The sequence below is a fragment of the Odocoileus virginianus genome, chromosome 12 (genome assembly GCF_023699985.2).
Source record: "Odocoileus virginianus isolate 20LAN1187 ecotype Illinois chromosome 12, Ovbor_1.2, whole genome shotgun sequence".
Classification (NCBI taxonomy): Eukaryota; Metazoa; Chordata; class Mammalia; order Artiodactyla; family Cervidae; genus Odocoileus; species Odocoileus virginianus.
This window is the reverse complement of record NC_069685.1, coordinates 1,406,079-1,430,673: the sequence shown is the minus strand read 5'-3', so window position 1 is coordinate 1,430,673 and position 24,595 is coordinate 1,406,079. Positions and strand designations below refer to the sequence as shown.

The 24,595-nt window shown below is 40.5% G+C and overlaps 1 protein-coding gene across 2 annotated transcripts in view; it reads right to left on the bottom strand.

Annotated features, from left to right (window-relative positions):
• Nucleotides 1-17,651, bottom strand: part of TLL1 (tolloid like 1) — a 336,773-nt gene extending 319,122 nt beyond the window's left edge. Inside the window, exon 1 of one of the 2 annotated variants that reach the window (XM_070474697.1) lies at nt 16,547-17,651. In XM_070474697.1, coding sequence (XP_070330798.1) covers nt 16,547-16,715 — 169 coding nt within the window. In that variant the 5' untranslated portion in view covers nt 16,716-17,651. The remainder of the gene's footprint in view (nt 1-16,546) is intronic. The other variant, XM_070474695.1, reaches the window with a different exon arrangement.
• Nucleotides 17,652-24,595: the final 6,944 nt, after the last annotated feature.

Below are 24,595 nucleotides of genomic sequence, written 5' to 3'. Positions count from 1 at the left end.
CCATCCAGTTACTGCCTGGTCTTTTAAATAGAACTCCTCTTTTTCTACAACTGCTGACACAGTGCAGATGCAAGCACTTATCCTTCTACTCTTTTATTTAATTTAAATTGGAGGATAATTACTTTACAGCGTTGTGATGGCCTCTGCCACACACCAATATGGATTGGCCATAGGCATACGTGTGACTCCTTCCTCCTGAACCCACCTTACACCTCCCTCCCCACCCCATCCTTCCAGGTTGTCACCAGCTTTGGGTTCCTGTGTCATACATCACACTCCAACTGGCTATCTGTTTTATATATATATACACACACACGTATATATATGTATATGTTTCAATGTTATTCTCTCAAATCATCCCACCTTCTCCTTCTTCCACTGTGTCCAAAAATCTGTTCTTTATATCTGTGTCTCCTTTGCTGCCCTGCACATAGGATTGTCAGTAGTATCTTTCCAGATTCCATATAAATGCATTAATATATGATATTTGTCTTTCTCTTTCTATTTACTTCACTCTGTATAATAGGCTCTAGATCCATCCACCCCATTAGAACTGACTCAAATGCATTCCTTTTTATAGCTGAGTAATATTCCATTGTGTATATGTACCACAACTTCCTCATGCATTCATCTGCCTCTACCTTTCCTCTAACAAGTTTCCTATTTGCTCCTTACTTTCTATAGCAAATATATCAGACCATCTTTCACATCCTCACTTTTTTTTTTTATAAAATATGGCTGTTATCAACCCAATGACCTGTTTTAAACTTCCCCTTCCCACTGCCAAGAGGATCAAATTCACACCCTCAGCTAGGCATTAAACATTGCACCTAACAAAATCATTTCTTGTCATAGCCCAAACCCTTACATACCTTGTCATCTGCCCACAGTAGATTATTTACCATTTCCTATACTTTTATAAAAGTCAATGAGTCTTTACAATTTGTTTTTATTTTAGTTATTTGACTCTAAAGTTTTGCACATTTTCTCCAGGAAAAAATACTATGACGCTTCAAGATTCAGCTCAAATGCCACCTTCCCTTACAAGCTTTCTCTATTCCAAACATAATTAATTCTATCCTCTGTGTTACCACAGAGTAACAGAATACCACACAGTATTTTGTTTGCAGTACTTTGTTTTATCACACTTCCATACTGATAACTGAAACATATGTTGCTTTTTTTCTGGAAGATAATGAAACTCTTAGAGTAAGGGAAAACATCTTACCTATGTACCCCAAGCATCTTCTTGGGACATATCAGGTGCAGAATACTCGTTGTGTTAACTTACATCCGTGTAGGGCATCAGAGCTTACCAAGACCGTGTGCATTTTATCCTATCATGTTTTATGGACTAAGTATCACTACTCCCATGTTACAACTGAGAGAATTTAAGTTCAGAGATGTTCAGTAAGTAGACCAAGATAACACACTTAAACAGAGAAGAGCTAAGACTTATGTCTAGGTCTCCTGACACAATATCCAGTGCTCTTTAAATGTCATTACCTAGATTCATGTTATTAATTTCTATCATTTCATTATTTACTATTATAAAAGTTCAAGAATGCACGCTTCCTTTGGTAAAGACTTGGTTGAAAATTTGAAACCCCTTATTGGGGAAAAAAAAGAAAAACAAAACCTATACATAGGGACCTCTCTGATTGTCCAGTAGTAAAGTATCTACCTGCCACTGCAGGGGATATGGAATCAGTCCTTGGCCTGGGAAGATTCCACATGCCATGAGGAAACCAGGCCTGTGAACCACAGCTGCTGAAGCCCACATACCCTGGAGCCCAAGCTCCATAAGAGCGGAAGCCACCACCGTGAGAAGCCGTGCACCACAGCTGGGAGTAACCCCCACAGAAATGGAGGCCCATCACAGTCAAACATGAACAAACGATGCACAAAATAAGCTAACTTATGATGAAAAGAATACTTCCTTACTAGACAATTCAGTAAATTGGAAGTTTATGAAGTTGAATTTTGTTAAGATAATTAGCATCATGCTCTTATGCCAAGCAGAATGTTTTCAAGGATAGACATAAGTGATTAATAGAATGTATATCTTAATGTGTCATGTATTCAGTAAAATGCTTAAAGCCATAAAAACTTTCCTGACATTTCCTTGCCTAAATTTCTTGCTCTTTCGATTATTAATACTGACCTCAAACTTGAATAAATTGGACTTTTCCCATCCACTGACCTTGTTCTGCTCATCCGACACACAAAATCTGCCTGAACAACACTCAATTCTGATGCTTATGTGAGATTAACATGCTTTGGTAAGTATTTATGTGATGCCCATATAACTTGTCACTGTTTTGGCAGATTTTTACTGATTGATTGAGATTGGAAAAGAGAGAGGGAAATTATTAATAAATTGATTCCAACCCTAATTTTGGCAAAGTTAAGTCAAAGTCAGTGAACTGCACAGCCTATCACAGCTGCAACCTGGTGGCCGCCATGAATTGGTTGGAACCATGAGAAACCTCAGGCTTTATCAAGACCGACCACTGAAGAGGTGCAAAATCTTCTTTCCTCTCCGTGTACAGTGTGGGTTATCGCTTCTGTGACTTCCTGGAATAAAAGGAGCTCTTGCTCTGATGTCAAAGACACCAGGATTCCATAAGCTCTTGCACTTGAGCAGGCTTGGAGTTTCTAATTCTCAGAGACTGAGGGCAAGGAAAATCAAGGGAAGTCCTCAAGTTTACCAAAAATGCAACAGCAGAACCAATGATAGAAATTACATTTCTTGTTTACCAGTCCATTTGCTTTCCAATTGCCATACCATTACTCACATATAATTAAGAAAGGAAAGTAAAACATACATTTGCTTTTTGAAATCACAGTAGAATAGTGCAAAAAGACTATGTATTTATGTTATCTATTTTATCATTTGTTTTTGCTTCTCCTAATTTGTAAACAAAGTTAACGACATAACCTTTCAATGTATTTAAGAATAAGGATATAGTGTGGGGAGAGAAATGTACTCTGGTAGCTAATGTGGGAAAATATGACCAAAAAAAGTTGAAAATCAACTAAATCAAGATATTTGAGAAAAGAGTAAATGAAAAGCATGATTGCTTCCTAATAATATTAGGTTGGTATAAAAGTAAATGTGGTTTTACATTGTTGAATTTTCCCACTTGATGGAAGGATATAGTCTTAAATAAATGTGGTTATGTTATACATCATTTTAATGTGCATTTCTCACTTTATGTTTTTCTGCTAATGGCTTATTATTTGCTATTTATTTTATATTTATATTAGACTGTAGAAATGATGTTAGACAAAAAGAAAATTCAAGCAATTTTTTATTCAAATTCAAAACGGATCATAAAGCAATGAAGACAACTCACAACATCAACAACGCATTTGGCCCAGGAACTGCTAATGAACGTACAGTGCAGTGGTGGTTCAAGAAGTTCTGCAAAGAAGATGAGACCCTTGAAGATAAGGAGCTTAATAGTTGGCCATTCAAAATTGACAACGACCAATTGAGAGCAATCATCAAAGCTGATCTTCTTACAACTACTTGAGAAGTTGCAGAAGAATGCAACTTTGACTATCTATGATCATATGGCATTTGAAGCAACTTGGAAAGGTGAAGAAGCTCGATAAGTGGTTGCCTCATGAGCTGACCACAAATCAAAAAACTGTCATTTTGAAATGTCCTATTCTCTTATTTAATGCAATAACAACAAACCATTTCTCAATCTGATTGTGATGTGTGACAAAGAGTGGATTTTATATGACCACCAGTGATGACCATCTCAGGGGTTGGACCAAGAAGACACTCTAAAGTGTGCTAGTCACTCAGTTTTGTCTGACTCTTTGTCACCATGGACTGTAGACAGCCAGGCTCCTCTGTCTGTGGAATTCTCCAGGCAAGAAAACTGGAGTGGGTGACCAGTCTCTTCTTCAGGGGATCTTCCCAACCCAAGGATCAAACTCTGGTCAGGAAGCCCTGGGTCAGGAAGATCCCTGGAGAAGGGAATGGCTACCCACTCCAGTATTCTTGCCTGGAGAATTCCACAGACAGAGGAGCCTGGCAGACTACAGACCACGGGGCTGCATAGAGTTGGACATGACTGAGTGACTATGTTTTGTTTGTTTGTTTTAATTTTCTCTGCTTCCCTGGTGGATTAGATGGTAAAGAAGCTCCAAAGCACTTCCCAAAACCAAACTTGCACCAAAAAAAGGTCATGGTTACTGGTTGGTGGTCTGCTGCCCCCTGATCCACTACAGCTTTCTGAATCCTGGTGAGACCATTACATCTGAGAAGTATGAACAGTAAGTCGAGATGCACCAAAAACTGCAATGCCTGAAGCTGGCATTGGTCAACAGAATGAGCCCAATTCTTCTCCATGACAACTGATCAGACGTTTTCCAACCAATGCTTCCAAAGCTGAACAAATTGTGCTACAAAGTTTTGCCTCATCCGCCATATTCACCTGACCTCTCACCAACTGAATATCACTTTGTCAAGCATCTTGACAACTTTCTGCAGGTAAAAAGCTTCCACAACCAGCAGGAGGCAGAACATGACTTCCAAGAGTTTGTCAAATCCTGAAGCATGGATTTTTATGCTACAGGAATAAACAAACACATTTCTCATTGGCAAAAATGTGTTGATTGTAATTGTTCCTATTTCAATTAATAAAGATGTGTTTGAGCATCAGTTCAGTTCAGTCACTCAGTCGTGTCTGACTCTTTGCGACCCCATGGACTGCAGCACACCAAGCTTCCCTGTCCATTACCAACTCCGGGAACTTGCTCAAACCCATGTCCATCAAGTCAGTGATGCCATCCAACCATCTAATCCTCTGGTGTCCCCTTCTCTTCCTGCCTTCAATCTTTCCCAGCATCATGGTCTTTTCCAGTGATTCAGTTCTTCACATCAGGTGACTAAAATATTGGAGTTTCATCTTCAGCATCAGTCCTTCCAATGAATATTCAGGACTGATTTTTTAGAATTGATTGATTGGATCTCCTTGCAGTCCAAGGGACTCTCAAGAATCTTCTCCAACACCACAGTTCAAAAGCATCAATTCTTTGGCATCCAACTCTCACATCCATACATGACTATGGAAAAACCATAGCTTTTACTAGACAGAGCTTTGTCAGCAAAGTAATATCTCTGCTTTTTAATATGACGTCTAGGTTGGTCATAGCTTTTCTTCCAAGGAGCAAGCGTCTTTTAATTTCTTGGTTGCAATCACTATCCGCAGTGATTCTGGAGCCCAGAAAAATAAAGTCTCTCACTGTTTCCATTGTTTTCCCATCTATTTGCCATGAAGTGATGGGACTGCATGCCATGATCTTAGTTTTTTGAATGTAGAGTTTTAAGCCAACTTTTCACTCTCCTCTTTCACTTTCATCAAGAAGGCTCTTTTTTTGTTTGTTTGTTTGTTTGTTTGCTTGCTTGTTTGAACTTAGATAGAATGACTTAAAATTCATGGTCTGACACCGCAATTATTTTTGTGCTGTGTGTGTTGTGCTAAGTCGCCTCAGATGTGCTCGAATCTGTGTGATCCTATGGACTGTAGCCCACTAGGCTCCCCTGTCCATAGGATTCTCCAGGCAAGAACCCTGGAGTGGGTTGCTGTGCCCTACTCCACGGGATTTTCCCGGCCCAGGGATCAAACCCATGTCTCTTTGGTACCAACCTAATAGCTTATATTCCATCCCAGCACATTGGAAAATAACAAAGTCTGCAAGCTACTTAAAAGTTGTTATGCTTTCCACAAAGTTTTATTCTTCATATATCATGAGTATAGAAAATTCCAAGAAAAATTTACAAGAATATATATTCTGATTATCACAATTTACAATAGTATCCATTTTCAAATGGTAAATTAAAATAACTTTGATGTACAAACATGATTAATAAACATAAAAAACTATACATTAGCTATCATTTACTTACAAATGATAAAGTTAAGACTACACTAGGTCAGTGAGTCTTTGCATCATTTTTCATATTTCTATACGTATTCACAGTAACTGTTCAATAAACTTTTGGTGAATTTATGAATATTTGTAGCTTAGAACCATCTGTAAACTTAGTTCTGTGTAAACATAGGGTTGTGAGTATGTAAGCTCTTTAAGTTAATTCACATGACAAATGAAACCTGAACCAGAAATTACTGAAGGACTATACAGCCAGGATTCTATTCACACATTAGGCAAAATAAATTTAAAATTATCAGCATATTGAGTGTTTTAAGCATCTGAGCAAATAGCCAGGAGAACAAAGCATGAAAGTTATTTCTATTGCTTATCTCTGATACCTTACCAAAGAAAAATGTCTGTGTGGGGTATTAACCTCTCAATTTTAAGTTTAGAGGACTTGAGATATGAATACATTTTTCATATACGACAAGAAAAAAGAACTTTATCCCACAAATGTTTTTTATAAAGATTGTCTTATTACCCATATGCAGCTGCAATTTTTTAAAAAAACTCTCTACTCCTACATATTTATGCAACTATGAATAAAAATTACACAGTTTACTATGGTCCAGAGTGGTTTTCACTTCACATTCATTTAATTCTTACCATGAGAATTATAATGCCATTTCCATTTTATAAATCAGAAAACTGAAATATAAAGCTGCTAAATAACTTGCCAAAAGCCACACACAGTTACTATGTGGTGGGTACAATATCAGAATTCACGTCCATGTCACTCCAAAGTCCAAGTTTTTAATAGATGCACTATTCTGGCTGCCCTGAAGTCTTTTAAAGAATAGAATTTTTGAAGCTAGCCCCAAGTTGAAAAAATGTACTCATACCAAAAGAAGAAGAAGGAGGAGTAGGAAAGGAAGAGTTAGAAGAAGAGACAGAAGAAAAAGGAAGAAACATCATGGCAATACATGGAATCCAGAATTCTAGGTTCAAACTCTGGCTATTACTGCGTGACAGAACACATGCTACTATAGTGAACCAAGCTGCAGGTACCACTCAATACAGAGACAAGGGTATTAGGGGACACTTGCTTATGAAGCATATGGCTTCGTTTAAGATGCTCCATTCCACCCTCACATATCCTAGAAGTCTTTTCTTTTTGTAAACATTTAAATCCTGCAACACACTGGCTATTTAGCTATAATCAGTATCTTCCTTCTGTATTTAACCCTTGTTCCCTTATACCCCTAGTAAACTGCTCACAGGCTTTCTGCCCATAGAAACATACTGCAATGCGAGGCCCTGGATTTTTAGGTCATTACTTCTGTTACCCATTCCAGATGGCAAATCCTAATTATTCTTCCCTTGATGACTGCCTGCGGGCCACACTCCATTCTTCTCTTGGGACTAAAAAAGAAACATGAAAGGAAAACTTCCCCTCATTCTTAGGTTTAGAAAAAGTTTTATCAGTGTTGTTCTTACTCCTTAGTTAGAGAAAAGGTACAAGCAGAAAATCTTTCTAGAAAACATGATAATTTGCTAACAGCAATCTGTTTCCTCCTAAGAATTATGATACAGTCAATATTGCACATAGTATGTATTTTGAATGTGACTGACTTCCTCCTCTTAGGAAACCAGACTGGAGTTTCACGTTTAGTTAACCCTATGAGCCTTCAAAGCTTTCAGATTTTTGACCTGAGGGCTTTTAGCCAAGTTGAGTTTGAAAAGATAAAGTACTTTCTCACAGCATATTTGTTTTCTCAAAAGCATTCACACATCGTTTACCTCCATAAAGTACACTGTAAACCACTTTCCTGAACAGCCTGCATTTGAAAGGATGTTCTTCACATTCTTTATGGGCTCATAAGCAAGAGTTCAATGAATACTCAGAGAACAATCTAAAGTGTGAAACAATTTAATGGTACCACACAAAACGCAGGTCCTGTGCCAAGAACCAGACAGTAATAACTGAATTTAGTCAAATCCAACTCCTCCCCTAAACTACATGGAAAGCCTGCTGTCACAATTTATATACTTGGGGCAACATATAGCACTTTCTCCCCTACAATACTTTGACTCAAATATATCTCTATTAGAATTAGTCGTATTCATTTTCATTTGTCTTTTACATAGTTGGAGTATTTCATTTGTGACTCTATACTTAGAAAATACTCTCTTGAAAGGGAGTAGCATCTGTCCAATACTCCACGCAACTGAAAGTATTGGCCTGACTTTGACAGTATAGTATGTGACTTATCAAACGCAAGAATGTTGAAGGCAAGATGTATTCTCACTGAACAAAAATGACCATGGATAAACGACCATGACACAAATACCATCATTTCAATTGTCAGTCTTAATACATTTGTGCTGACGGGAGAGCCAGGGATTCATAAGAGGAAAGGCATCAAATACCAAACCTAGGGCCAAGTTCTCACTATTTATCAATGGGATGACAGCCCAGCCACTGGATCCTTCTGTGTTTCCGTTTCTTCATGTGTCCAAAAGTGTTAACAATCATGTTAATTGATAGGGATATGGTGAAGAGAAGAGACATTTTACAATGTAAAAATATGAGCTGTGTTACTTTGACATGAGTCATGAAAGCAATTCCTAGATATGTGAGGTATAATAGGGTCCAAGGATTTATTCTCTAGCAATTTCTCCATCTGGCTCTTTTCTAGTCATGTTTGATGTTCTTCCCTGGGGTATCTTAAAGGTTTAACTTTTAAGCAATGAAAGATACTTATTAACACAATAACCTGAGTGCAAAACACAAACTATAAACTTCAACTAGAGGCACTTAGGTCAGATAGACCACGGGGAGAGGGATGGAGCTCCATCCTTTCAGAATAGTCAGTCCAATGAACTGATGTCAAGGTAATTCCAATGCTGTTTAATAAACATTCCAAATCCATTCACGGCCAAGGAGAACTCTGAGTTTGCTCATCATAGCTGCCAAACCAGGGTCCGCTTGAGCTGCTCCTGTGGCACAAAATCCAAGTGCTGACAATTTAACATAAGTGAGGAATGTAAGGAACACAAAAACTATTCTACCTTTCCCTCACCCACCACACAAACTAAACATAGGAAGCTCATCAACACAGAAGACAACAGATGCTGATAGTAAATATAAGGTTTGTGTCTTTACCTCCATAACTCCCTGACTTGTAAAATGGGGCAGTGTGTTAGAAATTGTTGAAATGTCATTTTTAAACATTAAGATGAATGCTTTAGTAGCATATTAATACATAAAATTAGATTTTGTTTTGAAAAAAATACTATATTTGGAAGCACTTCTGATCATCATGGTTTCAACTTTTTAAAACTATTGCCATTTGAGAAGTTTTTATTTTTTTTTTTAATATGGTCAATGACAAATGTTTTAGGTTAAACTATAAATGTAAATTTCAGAAGAAGAGCTGATTAGGACAAACACCTCATTGCCTCACTTTCTGAATATCAATTAACACTTAATTTACCACACTTCTTAATACAAATGTAGCTTGACAGGATTACCATGCATTTTGTAAGGAACTGACAAAACAAGTATTCCATTAGCCAGCCCACAATATCTCAAAATTTAGTAGCCAATATCCCATTTTCAGGGCTAATGATAACAAGAACTAAATAAGTAAGCAACGAGACCTGTTTCTGATTTCTGAGAAAGAACACATTATATGCAATTCATTCCATAGCTTTGACACTGTATTTTTTTAAAAAATGTTCCTCTCATATCATTTTTTAATAGATAACTAAAGGAAATAAACCACTGAACTCACATTGCTAAATCACTCTATTGTATCCAGGGTTGGGGAGAGGACTCTCTCTCCTTAATTTAGGAATGATAAGTCCACAATTAATTAATTCCATATCTTGGAATGTGAAAGAAGTGTAAGAATCCTCAAAATTCCCCTAGTATAGGAAATGTCACATCCCCAGGAATCTTGCCAGGCACTTGAGCCAGGCCTATCTGGTGGGCTGAAAATGCCGTGGCAGGAGAGAGTGTCCCTACAGTTTGGGGGGAACAACCCCCTTCCTCCACCTCCCCAGAATGGTCCCAGCATGGACCCAGATGGCCCCAGCAGGATGAGCAAGGCTGCATTTTAAATGGATTATTTGCTTCTATCTTTTCCAAGTATTCTTAGAAAAGGTTGGGGAAGGTCCTAGTTTTAAACATTTTAAGCATATGTGCTGATATGCTATTAGAAACAACAGGTAATAGTCTAAAAAGAAAAAGCATACATATTAATGACAGTAAGTCACTAGCATTTGACACTACCCCCCCCCCCACCCCCCCCCCACCCCCGCCCCCAGCCCTGCGGGTTCTCAGCGAGACCCACACCCTCACGGTGCAAAGACGGTGCTGGAGTCACAGGCAAAGTGGTCTAAACTTCAAATCAGGGAAAGTGGCTACAACATACAAAATAGGAGTCATACATATACAAGGGGGGTTATATGGTTTCTGTAGAAGAAATTATATACGGTACATATTAGACATTTGTAGAAAAATGGGCCACTATGAGGGCAAGAGTAAAAGTAATGGACCTTACACACTTTTAAACATTCCACTATGGGCTAAGGAGGCCGGAACAGAGAAAGGAAGCCTCAAAGAGCATCCACTTGAATGGAAATCATAAGGTTCCATGAATTGTTACACAAACTACCTCACAGAATGGATGCTAGTTAAAATTTAAATTTGTAAAGCACACTAGTCTCTTCAGAGATAAAAAGTGGGAAGATCTCAGGAGACTGTAAAAAGCAAACAAAAAGGAGCTTTAGAGCTGTATTAGTCTGAGAGGACATATTTAAGAAAAAATAATCTATCTTATTCCTAACTAGTATCAGTAACTGCCATTGGTGGACTAAAAGAAAAAAGACAAAAAAAAAAAAATCAGTGTGGCCCTCAGGACAAGGGCTAAAGAACTACTACTGGTAAACGATGAATAGAATTCAACTGTACAGAATTCTTACCCATCCCTTTTGCAAACACTGTATTTTGATCATTTCTGAGTGGGCAACAGAGGCAGGAGGAGAAAAAAAAATCAAGACCCAAAGAATGAAAAGTAAAACAGAAGAGACTGTTTAAGAGAAGCAGCTCTATAAAATGCATTTTTAACATGAGAGTTTGGCCACCTAAAGTGATGCCAAGCAATAAATACATGTTTAGATATTTAATATTATGATGGACTAAAGTAGGCACAGAGTTGAACATCAAATTCTAAAATGCCATACTTAGGAGGTTGCCAAGGAAGCTGGAAAGTATAATACTGAGAGCCAAAAAAGTGATAAGATCTTACTGAGAGATGATAAATTTATGAAAATTTCCCTTAGAATTAGTATACTAGAACACTGGTTATGAAGAAAAGCAAAAAAGAATAACCCTTTACAATGCCATAAGCCTATTTCTAATAAACAAGCCACTCTAAAGACAAATTCAACCTTGCAAGTCACTGATCTTGAATCATGCTTGGATTTTTTTCAAGAAAAAGAAACCATTTACTCAGAAAATTAAAGGTAGGAAAGTCTTTTTTTTCAGAGTGTTCACATTTGTTTAAGAGGATAAAGATACCCTTCTTAATTAGTCTTATCAGCCTCCACTCATCATTCAAAATTCTAATTTCTTCAGTCTCCCTCTTTAGATATTATATTTTCAATTGTCTGTGATTTCCTGACATCTCCTTAAATACAAAAGGAGAAAAGGGAGGAAGGAATGGAGCCGGTTGGGGAGGGAGGGAGGGAGGGAGGAAGGAAGGAAGAGGGTAGAGAGAGAATACAGAGTTGGTTTCTCATGTAATCTTTTCCAGATAATCTCTAGACAACTATGAGAGACTAATCTGCACCCCAGATTTGCCCAGGCTCTTCACAGATACTCACAGACACTCAGATTAACACCTATTAGTACAGTACAACCATGAATAGTCTCTGTTCTAGAATGACTTCCGGCAGTATCAGCTTTCCAGCATCTCTCAGGAGCCTTCTGAACTAGAGAAAGTGAGATACATCTGAGTGCAAATTCAGAAGACTATGTATTGTGCTGACATCTTAATGTGCAAGGTAGACATTCTTTTTAGTTATCTGCATCTTTGTGTCTGTTTACATAGAGAGATGAATTATCTATTTTCTGGACTAATAGATTTGGCTATACAAATACATCTGAGGCTGTGATACACTGACTTACCTACTTCTGTTGTATTTAGTCCCTAAGTCGAGTCCAACCCTTTTGGGACCCCATGGACTGTAGCCTCCTCTATCTATGGGATTGCCCAGGCAAGAATACTGGAGTGTGTTGCCGTTTACTTCTCCTGAGAATCTTCTAGATCCAGGGATCAAACCAGTTTTTCCTGCATTGGCAAGCAGATTCTTTACCACTGAGCCACCAGGGAAGCCCCTATCTACTTTTACGTATATCAAAGATGTATTTCTAAATCAAAGTTAAATTAACAAAAGTCTTCCTTTCTGTCCTATAGTTTCATGAACTTGAAATCAGAGTTCTGAAAAGTATACAAATTATATTGCTTCACAAATATACTAAGAATGGCATAACTCTAACAAGTTACAGTGAAGAATATTTCTTCTTGGATAACAATTTATCATTAGAATGAGATGTAGATGAGGGATAAAGATCAATTAATAATATATAGATATGAGGAGGTATTGAGAACTTTCCAGATATCTAACAATGTTAATCCATTCCTGTGATAAACATTAAAAATCAGTTATGATCTCTGTCCTCAAGGACTTTATATTCTCACTATATTTAGCAAAGTGAAACTATGTTCTTAGTCATTTCATTAATATCAGATAAAGCAAATGCATTTCTACTAGTCTAGACTTAGATAAACCTGGATAAACTTCTACTCTTTGCATTTCACGGAAGTCCTCCAAAAGGCCAATTAAGAATGGAGTGTAATTGTTTAAAACAAGTGAACTTTGCAGCCGGGAGGCTTGAAATCAAGTTCTGGGTAATCTTAATAAATTGTTTGACTTCACAGAGCATCTATTTTTCTACCTGGGTAATGGTGGCATTAACAAATTCCACCATTTGGAGTGTTGTATTGAGCTGAAATTAGGTACTCAAATGCCCTGAAACTATAAAGATATGCTATCACTATGGCATCAAACTACCATATAGTTTCAGGAAACTTAGGACCCTTGTTTCTTTCTAAAGAGAAGGGCACTTTTTTTCAGTGGGCCATACCTCCACTCACCTCTTGGGGAAGGGTATATCAAAGGTACCCTGGAATCTGGAGAGCATCCCCTTTTGCTTTTTGGTTATCGTTCACATATTTGTCTTCATCTTTCTTATTTTAGTGGCCTTCTTTGACTGGGATTTCAATGTACTATGAATTTTCCCCTGTTATTACTTTTATTTCTCTTATATAGTACTAAAAGGAGGCACTAAGATTTTGCTACACTTTAGCCAAGATAGTGAAGTAAAGCCTTTCACTTCACCAAGTTAAAAAAGCAACGGTAATCATTTATAAAAGTGATCTCAGATTGTGGCTGTACTTCTCAGTCTTCCACTTGGACCATTCTTATTTCTCTTTTACTGCACACACGTATAGATTTAGCTCTTGTACACAAAAATAGGGAAGAAATAAAGTTAGAGTCATAGTCCATTGAAATTTGGTTTTATTATTGTTTTATCTTCAACAGCTCTGTTCAAAAATAAACCATTAGTAAAGAAACAATGGATTGGTTCATTGGGACAGGAGTATGTCAAGGCTGTATATTGTGACCCTGCTTATATAACTTATATGCAGAGTACATCATGCAAAATGACAGGCTGGATAACTCACAAACTGGAATTAAGATTGCCAGGAGAAAAATCAACAACCTCAGATATGCAGATGACACCACTCTAATGGAAGAAGAAGAGGAACTAAAGAGCCTCTTGCTGAGGGTGAAAGAAGCGAGTGAAAAAGCTGGCCTAAAACTCAATATGCAAAGAACTAAGATCATAGCAACCGGTCTTATCACTCCATGGCTAATAGATGGTGAAAAAATGGAAACAGTGACAGATTTTCTTTTCCTGGGCTCCAAAATCACTGCAAACAGTGACTGCAGCCATGAAATTAAAAATACTTGCTCCTGGAAAGGAAAGCTATGACAAACCTTGAGAGTGTATTAAAAAGCAGAGACATCACTTTGCGGAAAAAGGTCTGTAGAGGCGAAGCTTTGGTTTTTCCAGTAGTCATGTACAAATGTGTGAGTTGGACCACAAAGAAGGCTGAGCATAGAAGAATTGATGCTTTCAAGTTGTGGTGCTGGAGAAGACTCTTGTGAGTCCCTTGGACTCCAAGGAGCTCAAACCAGTCAATCTCAACCCTGAATATTCATTGGAAGGAGTGATGTTGAAGCTGAAGCTCCAACACTTTGGCCACCTGATGCGAAGAGCCCAGTTCATTGGAAAAGACCCTGACGCTGGGAAGGATTGAGGGCAGGAGGAGAAGGGGGCGACAGAGGATGAGATGACTGGACGGCATCATCGATTCAGTAGACATGAGTTTACTCCAGAAGACAGTGAAGAACAGGGAAATCTGGCATGCTGCAGTCCAAGGGGTCACAAAGAGTTGGACACGACTTAGCAACTGAACAGCAACAGCAAAGGAAAAATAAAAGTAAATACTCTTTTTTTTTTATAGTAAATACTCTTAAAGTGTTTTTTTTCCTTCTTGCCTGAATGTTTATGTGCTGAGGAAAATGGACATTTATGCTTGAGATATGTTTCAATACACATAGTACAAGTAAATTGTAAAACTTCAAACACTCTTTAGACAAAAATAACACAGGTTCACAGACTCTTCTGAGCAATTTCTAAAGTTAAGTCTGAAACAATGGAACTTCTGAAAATGAATTAGCTAACTTTTGACATGTCTTATATTCATATTTTGGAGAAGGAAATGGCAACCCACTCCAGTATTCTTGCCTGGAGAATCCCGTGGACAGAGGAGCCTGAAGGGCTGCTGTCCATATGGTCGCACAGAGTCGGACACGACTGAAACGACTTAGCATGCATGCATGCAGTGGAGAAGGAAATGGCAACCCACTCCAGTGTTCTCGCCTGGAGAATCCCAGGGACGGGGGAGCCTGATGGGCTGCTGTCTATAGGGTCGCACAGAGTCGGACACGACTGAAGTGACTTAGCAGCAGCAGCAGCATATTCATATTTTAAGTTAATGATTTTTAAAAGCATAAGCTTTTACTTTAACATGTATAGAAAACTACATTTATTTTCCTGAAATCAGACCAATCATAAGCCCTGATTTTCTTATACTGGTAGTTGGCTGAATCTTTCACACAACAGAGCATCAGCGAATAGGTGTTTTCCTAGACAAGTTTCAGAAATAATATACTTCATTTTTACCTTACCTAGATCAAGAAAACTTTCAATTTTCACCCAGTTGCAAACATTATTCAAAACAAATTTCTCAATAAAAAGTAGGTTTAGGGAGATGTATAGTACTGAGTTCTGGCAGCCCAGCCTCTAGCAATCCACCACAGCCGAAAGGTGTCTTGGTCCTCTAAACCATCAAGGAAGGCCCAGGAAACTTCTGGTGGGATAGGCTGAGGGTTAAAGGTCATGAGGAAACATAAGCAAAATTGAATTAAATCAGAAGCCAGAATTCCAGACTGACATGTTTCTGCTAAGGTACTCCAGGTTTTGAAGAAGAACGTGAAGAGTGAACTGAGAAAGATCTGATACCTGAACACATATACTGCTTGTCATTAACATACTCTCCTTGTTAGAACAATGTGCCATCAAAGGTGCAAATTAAGATAATCTCCAGCATTTTCCTTCATTTGCATACATCTTTCTTAACTTCAGGCTCCAGAGAGGTCAAAAGAGGTGTGGAGTCACATGCAGACCACCCGCACTGAATCTGCTTTGGGGATTTTGCCTCCCCCTTCCTCTTGAGATGGGGCAAAACGTGCTTTCTGCTCACAGACTTTCACCGAATCGGGCCCAGCAACCTCGTGACCACGTTCCTCGCAAGAGAATGGTCGGTCCGCCAACCCCGGGTCACCTCGGCCTCAACTCAGCAGATCAGGGCCCGGGAACAAGGCGTGTGTCTCAGACTTCAGGCTGCGGGAGGAGGGCCGGGCGGACTGTCCGCGTCCCACCGCAGGACCCGGATTGAGGGAGAGAGAAACAAGCTTGAATGGGACGGCAACTTGGGAGTGTTTTTAAGGTTTCCTGAAATGGGCAAATGCGCGCTTAAATCCATCCAGCTCGGGAGCTTTCGAGGGCATCCCATGCCTTCTGTGCCCGGAACGCCCACAGGACCCTGGCCGAGAGGGGGCGAAGGTGTCCCGACTCTAAGCCCGCCCGCCCGGGCACCAGGGCGGCGCCGCCCGCGGAGCGCAGGGCCGCAGGCGCCGGGCTCGGAGCCCTAGCGGCTGCGTCCGCAGCTCGTCACGCCGCGCCGGGGCGGGGGTGGGGCGGAGGAACTACCGGAGGTTCGGAACTTGGAGACCGCGCTCCGCACCCAGTCCCGCCGGCGCAGAGCTGCGGCTGCGGGGGCGGCGCGGCCCCTCGGGGTCGGGAGGGGTTGGGAAGGAGACAGGTGAGACCCGGCGCCCTCCCAGCGCCAGCCTTGCCCCCGCCGCCCTGCCCCGAGAGGGCACTCACCGGCTTTGCACGGGTCCTTGTAGTCCAGCGCCTCCGCCTCATCCTCTCCGAAGCCACCGAAAGTGTAGTCATAGTCGAGGCCAGCGCAGACCCCCAGTTCCGCGCAGAGGACAACCCCCGTGGCCGCCAGCCACGCGAGCATCCCCGGGAAAAGCCTCTCCAGCCCCATCTTCCTCTCGAAGAAGGGCACCGGTTCCTGTCCCCGCGGAAGGCTCCTCGGCGCGGCGGGCGCTCAGGTGTCCGGGGACATGGGGCGCCGCCGGGCGGAGAGAGGGCAGGGCGACCTGTCCCCCGGCGCGGGCGAGGTGGCGGGCGGGGGCAGGTAGGGAGCGGGTCCGGGCGGGCGCGCGGCCAGGCTGTCTCCCGGCGGCCGTCCTTTCAGCAACTCAAAGGCTCGGCTGCCCCAGGCTCAGGTTCTCGGGCTCAGATCCCGCGTGCACCCCGCACCTAGACCCGGTGCCGCTCTGGGAGGACAAGACCAGTCTTCACATCAGCGCGTCTGAGCTGAAAGTGGGGTCCGCGGTCGCGGGTGGGGGGCAGACATTCCTTTGCCGCCAGACCTTAAAAGCCGCAGAAGCAGCAAAGCAAGACTGCGAGAAGAGCGAAAGTGGGAGGATTTGGGGATGCACTGTTTGTCTTTCCCCCCCAGGCTGTCTTTTTACCCTTTTCCTAACTTGGAAAAAAAAAAAAAAAATCTTCACAGCATCTAACCCAATCACTCGCATCCTGCTTACTTATTCATACAATCAGGGTCAGGATCCGGGCCACAGCCTCCTCTCCGCCTCCTTTCGGTAGCCCTGTAGGAGCAGGCAGACGCGAGCGCGCCGAGAATTCCATTTGTAATTTACTAAAGATAAAAATGAATATATCATGCACTGCGTCCACGAACAGCAGTTAATAGATGATGTACGTGCCAGCCGAGAGCGCCAGACCGGGGGTGGGCCAGGGATGCTGACAACTTGGCTCAAACCTCCACTTCCTCCCCAACACAAGCAGTTTGCGTCTTCTCTTTGCCGCCTTTGCCTCGGTACAGCCCGAGGGGAGGAAAAATGGGCCTCCGCCACCGAGGTAAGGAAATTGACTGCTTTCAAAGTCCCCGAACCAGCAAAGTTTTCCTAAGAACTGAGATCCTCAGAACTGCAGTTTAAAAAAAAAAAAATCCAAAATCCAGTTACAGATTGCAGCAGCAGGAAACGCGAAGACCTAGCCAAGGGCTGCGCTGTGGCTCACGCGGGCTCAGGAAGGGAAGTTGGAAGAACACTCGGGAAGCAAATTTTCTGTGACAGCTCTGGCGCCCATGCCCAGAGTTGTTCAGTATCCTCTGGCTTCAGTTTTACTTCGGAGGAGAGTGTGTAAAACCTGGCAGCAGGATTAGCGAGGTAAACCACATGTCAGCCTAGCAGACATAGGACAAACACAGGCTGTGGGAAATTGGGGAGAAAAAAAAAGTCAGAGGAAATCTCTGCAAAGCGCCTGTTGTGAGCAATCCCTACATCTGCAAGTAGTTTCCAAAATAGGTGAGAGGGCTTCTCCCCCAAATTTCCAAAGGACTCATGATTGGGAGCCTTCCCTTTCCCAACTAAATCTTGAACTATTACTTTCGCAGGGATTTGTAAAAAAAAAAATCTTCTGTTGCCTTTATATCTTAAGATTTAAATATCCCCCCCCCCTTTTTTTAACACTCTCATCTAGAGGAAAATATGAAGGTAACCACAGTCATGTGCACACACACACACACACACACACACACACACAAATTTTTGACAGGTAGGCCCAGTCTTTGGTTAGGAGATTTGACTGTGTTTTATGTTTATTAAAGAAAAATTAGAGGCTAAACTTGGAAGAGCTATCAGTTACTTCCAACATAGAGTAAAAATGATGGGAGGATTGTGTAGAACTGAATGAGTCCATGTTCCTGGCAAAACTGGGGTTTTCTCAAAAGCCACTGCAGTGATGGAATCTCTCCTCCATAGATCTCAATCTTCTCACCCCAGGTCATAGAACAGAGAACAGTTCTGGAAAGAACATGTTCGATAAGCAAGTAGAAGTATTTGGTTTTGAAATCTCTTGCTGAGTCATTCTCAAATTCTTTTACATCAAAAAATGTTTGCATAATTAATAGTGGTATTCTAGTGCAAGGCTAAACAAGAATCTATTTTGCTTAGCCTATTTGAAAGCCCAGGAAATACAGCTTTCCTTTGGAGGATCTTCTTCAACTGCTGACTCCCTACTCCCTACTGCCAGACCTTTAAAATGTCCCTTGTTAATCTAAATGACTTACAAACATCTCCTTAGAGTATTTTATCATATGTGAATTTGCAAAAGTTTCTACCTGGAGTTTGACTAAAGGTCACTTACTTTGCAGTAATAACTGTTTCATTCGTCTTGAATAAAATATTACCAGATAGGGACATCTGCCTATTATGTTTTCCTTACAGAATTTATCATTACTCAGCTTTACAATGTTATAAATTTGTAACCTGGAGTTAGAATGAATGACATATAGAAGCTCAAATCAAAATATAGAAGTGTTTCTTTATAGCTAAAATACTTGCAGAGAATTCTTGCTTACATCACTATACCCTAGACCTCAAACCCCTGATTTATTTTTAAATATGTATTAAATCTAATTCTGTTTTTCATAATAAAATACCTACTTTTAAGTTTTATTTCTACAGTTACTATGATTGTAAACAAAAATAGATTTTGCCTTGCCCCTGAAAATATAAACTGGTAAGAATTTATAAGAGAACATAAAAAACAAGAATATGCATATGAGAAAGGAGTTGAATGTTCTGTCAGAAGTACTAGCCATGTATATGTGCCCTATATGAATCCAGTCTCCTGGGAAGATAAAAGAGGAGACTGATCCTTTAGTGAGACATCCTAAAGAAACCTTGGTTTTTAGCTGGCAGCTGCCTCTGACCACCCTTGTCACTTGCAGCAGAATCCCATTGACCCCAGCAATCCTAGGGAGGAAGGCACCCAAATAGCTGAAGTAAGAGGTATTCTCTATGCCGCTTGTCTATCTTGTTTGATATCACAGTAGTTAAACTTGTCTTGTAGACAACATCAGTTAGAAATGTCTATTTTCTAATCAAGTCAATTTATTATTAGCTAGTAGTGATTGTTTGCTATGAAACCAAATAATACATGAATATTTTCCCCTCATTTCCTTGTAAAAAAGATAACTCAGACATATATAGAATAAAAATGTGTCTCCCTCTCTCCCTTGGTTTCACCCCTGGGAACTCTGTCAACTTACTAACTAAATAGTGTGCATATATCTTGGCTCCATGAAATTGGGAGACACTGTTTTTTATGGCTTTTAGCTACTCCAGACCTTTTAACTCCCTTTCACCCCATTTTTATAGGACCCTCTCCAGCACACATAAGACTTATTTTACCTTCTTTCTTCTAAGGTTCTCTCTCTCAGCCTTGAGCAATTCTTCGAGGCATCTCTAATTTTTAATTCAGAGTCCCAAATGTGACTGATGCTCTGTGAGGTCATTTTGAGTGATAAACTTAAAACATTTCTAAGAGTTATACATGTGTGTGTAATAGAAAAACTTACCCAAATTTGCAGGGGCGTATGCATGTCTTAAAGGCTTCCCCAGTGGCTCATCAGTAACAATCCACCTGCAATGCAGGAGATGTAGTGTTCGATTCCTGGGTGAGGAAGATATCGTGGAGGAGGAAATGGCAACCTGCTCCTGTATTCTTGCTGGTAAAATTCCATGGACAGAGGAGCCTGTCGGGCCACAGTCTATAGGGTCACAAAGAGCCAGCAACTGCACACACACACATGCTGCTTAGATTTTAAAAGTTAGCTGTTTTATGAAATTAAGTGAATGATATAGTTCAGTTCAGTCGCTCAGTCATGTCCCATGGACCACAGCACACCAGGCCTCCCTGTCCATCACCAACTCCTGGAGTCCACCCAAATCCATGTCCATTGAGTTGGTGATTCCATTCAACCATCTCATCCTCTGTCATCTCCTTCTCCTCCTGCCTTCAATCTTTCCCAGCATCAGGGTCTTTTCAAATGAGTCAGCTCTTTGCATCAGGTGGCCAGAGTATTGGAGTTTCAGCTTCAACATCAGTCCTTCCAATAAACACCCAGGACTGATCTCCTTTAGGATGGACTGGTTGGATCTCCTTGTAACCTGGGGGACTCTCAAGAGTCTTCTCCAACACCACAGTTCAAAAGCATCAATTCTTCAGCACTCAGCTTTCTTTAAAGTCCAACTCTCACTTCCATACTTGACCACTGGAAAAACCATAGCCTTGAATAGATGGACCTTTGTTGACAAAGTAATGCCTCTGCTTTTCAATATGCTGTGTAGGTTGGTCATAACTTTCCTTCCAAGGAGTAAGCAGCTTTTAATTTCATGGCTGCAATCACCATCTGCAGTGATTTTGGAGCCCCCAAAAATAAAGTCAACCACGGTTTCCACTGTTTCCCCATCTATTTGCCATGAAGTGATGGAACCAGATTCCATGATCTTAGTTTTCTGAATGTTGAGCTTTAAGCCAACTTTTTCACTCGCTTCTTTCACTTTCATCAACAGGCTCTTTAGTTCTTCAGTTTCTGCCATAAGGGTGGTGTCATCTGCATATCTGAGGTTATTGATATTTCTCCTGGCAATCTTGATTCCAGCTTGTGCTTCTTCCAGCCCAGCGTTTCTCATGTTGTACTCTGCATATAAGTTAATAAGCAGGGTGACAATATACAGCCTTGAACTACTCCTTTTCCTATTTGGAATCAGTCTGTTGGTCCATGTCCAGTTCTAACTGTTGCTTCCTGACCTGCATATAGGTTTCTCAAAAGGTGGGTCAGGTGGTCTGGTATTCCCATCTCTTTCAGAATTTTCCACAGTTTGTTGTGATCCACACAGTCAAAGACTTTGGCATAGTCAATAAAGCAGAAATAGATGTTTTTCTGGTACTCTCTTGCTTTTTCAATGATCCAGCGGATGTTGGCAATTTGATCTCTTGTTCCTCTGCCTTTTCTAAAACTAGTTTGAACATCTGGAAGTTCATGATTCATGTATTGCTGAAGCCTGGCTTGGAGAATTTTGAGCATTACTTTGCTAGCGTGTGAGATGAGTGCAATTGTGCCGTAGTTTGAGCATTCTTTGGCATTGCCTTTCTTTGGGATTGGAATGATATAGGCAGCCCATGAAAGTTAGCTGATCTAATTCAGTTCCTATGTCTGCCAGCTGGATGATGTTTTTGGATAGGGGTACATAGGAGCTGAATTCATTGCACTTGAACTGCAGTTTATTCCTTCTCTTGCCTGCTTATTATGTATGTGTGTTAAGAGGCTTCAGTAGTATCCAACTCTGAGTGACCCAATGGACTGTAGCCTTCCATGGGATTCTCCAGGAAAGAATACTGGAGTGAGTTGCCATGCCCTCCTCCAGGGGATCTTCCTGACGGAGTGACTGAACTAGCATCCTGTACATCTCCTGCACTGGCAAGTGGGTTCTTTACCACTGGCGCCCCCAGGAAGCCCTGCTTATTGCTCATTCTCATTTCTGGTAACACATTGCAAGAAGATTATATTTGGCCACAGCAGTGCCATATATTTACTGTCAGCACTTTTGGTTTGTCCTCATATTTAAGCATTATTTGCTGTAGAAATCTCAAGAAGAGCCACTAACTTGTATGCTCAGAAACCATGTACTGTCACCCAGTGACATCTAGAAATTATTGTATTCTTTATTCAAGCATCCACTTTGACAAAATGAAATAGAGGGAATGGAATGGAGTAAGAAGGGGTCATCTCATTTCCTACCTGGTGAGACTGATCGGTTTGTCAACCATGCATATTCAGTTGTATAAGATCTATGCCTGTACTACATCTTGACTGTTGTCCCCTGAGCACCTAGCTGGGGAGGTACAAGAGTGTCACTTGGAATTAGTCTCTCAATCTAAATTCCAGTTTTCTTCTTAATAGCTTGGTAACCTTGGACCCAGAGGTTAAAGCGTCTGCCTGCAATATGGAAGACCTGGGTTTGATCCCTGGGTCAGGAAGATGCCCTGGAGAAGGAAATGGCAACCCACTGCAGTATTCCTGCCTGGAGAATCCCCATGGACAGAGGAGCCTGGCAGGCTACAGTCCACGGGGTCACAAAGAGTCGGACACGACTTCACGTACACTTTCACTTTAGACCCACATTTTTAATCTCATGTGCCTTTAGTTTCCTCATCCATAAAATGGATAATCTTATTATTTCATAATATTTCACAGAGTTGTTATAAGGATTATTAGCTCATATATGTGCTGTGCTAACTAACTACTATAGAGTGCACTTTTGGTATATGTTTGCTATAATCATTGTAAATAAGTTGTAGAAAAGTCAAACTATTTCCAGCTCTTCTAAACATATTATTTGTAAAGGCAAAGTAACCCATCCACAGTTATGTTGGAGAGAAGCAGTGGACTAGCTGATCAGAAACATAGACTTCATTGGCAGAAGTTCTGAGTCTGACCTTGCCCCTGAGGAGTTCTTTGGCCTTGGGCAAATTCCTTCTCTCGCTTCACTCTGCTGATTTCTGAAACAAGAATGTGATACCTAATAGCGTTGAACTAAAGAATTAAGGAAGATTATACACATAGTGTACTTTCTAGTAGGAGTAAATACATTATAAAGAGTAGTTGTTATTATTTATTGGCCCTTTCCTAGTTATTTTGGGGAAGAAGATTATTTCTACTGTCAGACAAGAAATTCAGCATACACACAAAAATTAAATAAACTAGGACAGTTTTATTTGAAAAATTTCAATAATATAAAACCTATGAAATTGAAATAAAAATTTAGGTGTTATTGCTGGTATTGCTTATAAATCCCCCAGGTAATATATTTGCTTCTGTGACTGAACATTTTTCATCTAGCCATTTTCTGCCCCCTTGATTTAGCATACATGCTAATGGTCTAATATGCATATTGCATATAGCATATGGTCTAATATGTTTGTATCTTCATATTGTGAGCATTATTTGAAGTACAAATAAAATTTGTACACTTCATCCTACTTTTCTCATGAAGATTAGAAACCACACACTGAAGTTTTCCATAAAACATACTATATACTGTCAACTCAGTGAGAATAACTTAAAATAATGAAGTAGCACCAGCCTCTTGTGAAAAAGAAACTGTAAGGCATATTATCTGGATCAATCACTTGCAAACTTTTTTCTGATCCTCTGCTCCTTTGAAGATAGGGAATAATAGAATGTCTGAGTGAATATATTACTGTCACCTCATAACCCCTTGTGGCTCAGCTGGTAAAGAATCCTCCTGCAATGCTGGAGACCTGGGTTCAATCCCTGGGTTGGGAAGATCCCCTGGAGAAGGGAAAGGCTACCCACTCCAGTATTCTGGCCTGGAGAATTCCATTGTCCATGGGGTCACAAAGCGTTGGACATGACTGAACGACTTTCACATAACCTCTGACCCTCCAGTGAGTGCTTTAACTGGTAGTTCTTTGGGGGCCTGCAGTTCTGATCCAGTTGACGTAGTGTTGGGCAGTGGAGAACTGCTTGTGTGACAGAAACCAAGAGCCTCTAGCCCCAGTGAGAGTCCACTATTCCTTTGGCCTCTGGTGAAACGTCACTTTGCAATGTTCCTTCCTGACTCCCCAGATTATATCCTAGATGAAAGTGCCTACTCTGCCTGCATCCAAGTCAGTGTTTCTCATCGAGACCACATCTTCTCTAGGCATGAATTCCATAAAGCATATGTCTTGTGTGTACATATGTACTAGTGCAAAATAAATTTTTAGCTGAGAAAGAGATTTGAGCCTATCCAATTAATATAGCAACCCAAGTGATATAGGTCATCACTGGGAATGTTTAACACTGAAATAAATGTGAAAATTTTTTTAATATCTATGCATTTAATATAAAAACAAAATTTTAGGATTAGAAAGTGTCATTGAGTCCTTGCTCAACTTGTTAATTATCTTTCGACACATTCTTTCTTAGCTTGATTTTTTCTCACCTTTAAAATGAAGTGATTACCTCATGTAGTTATCTTGTGA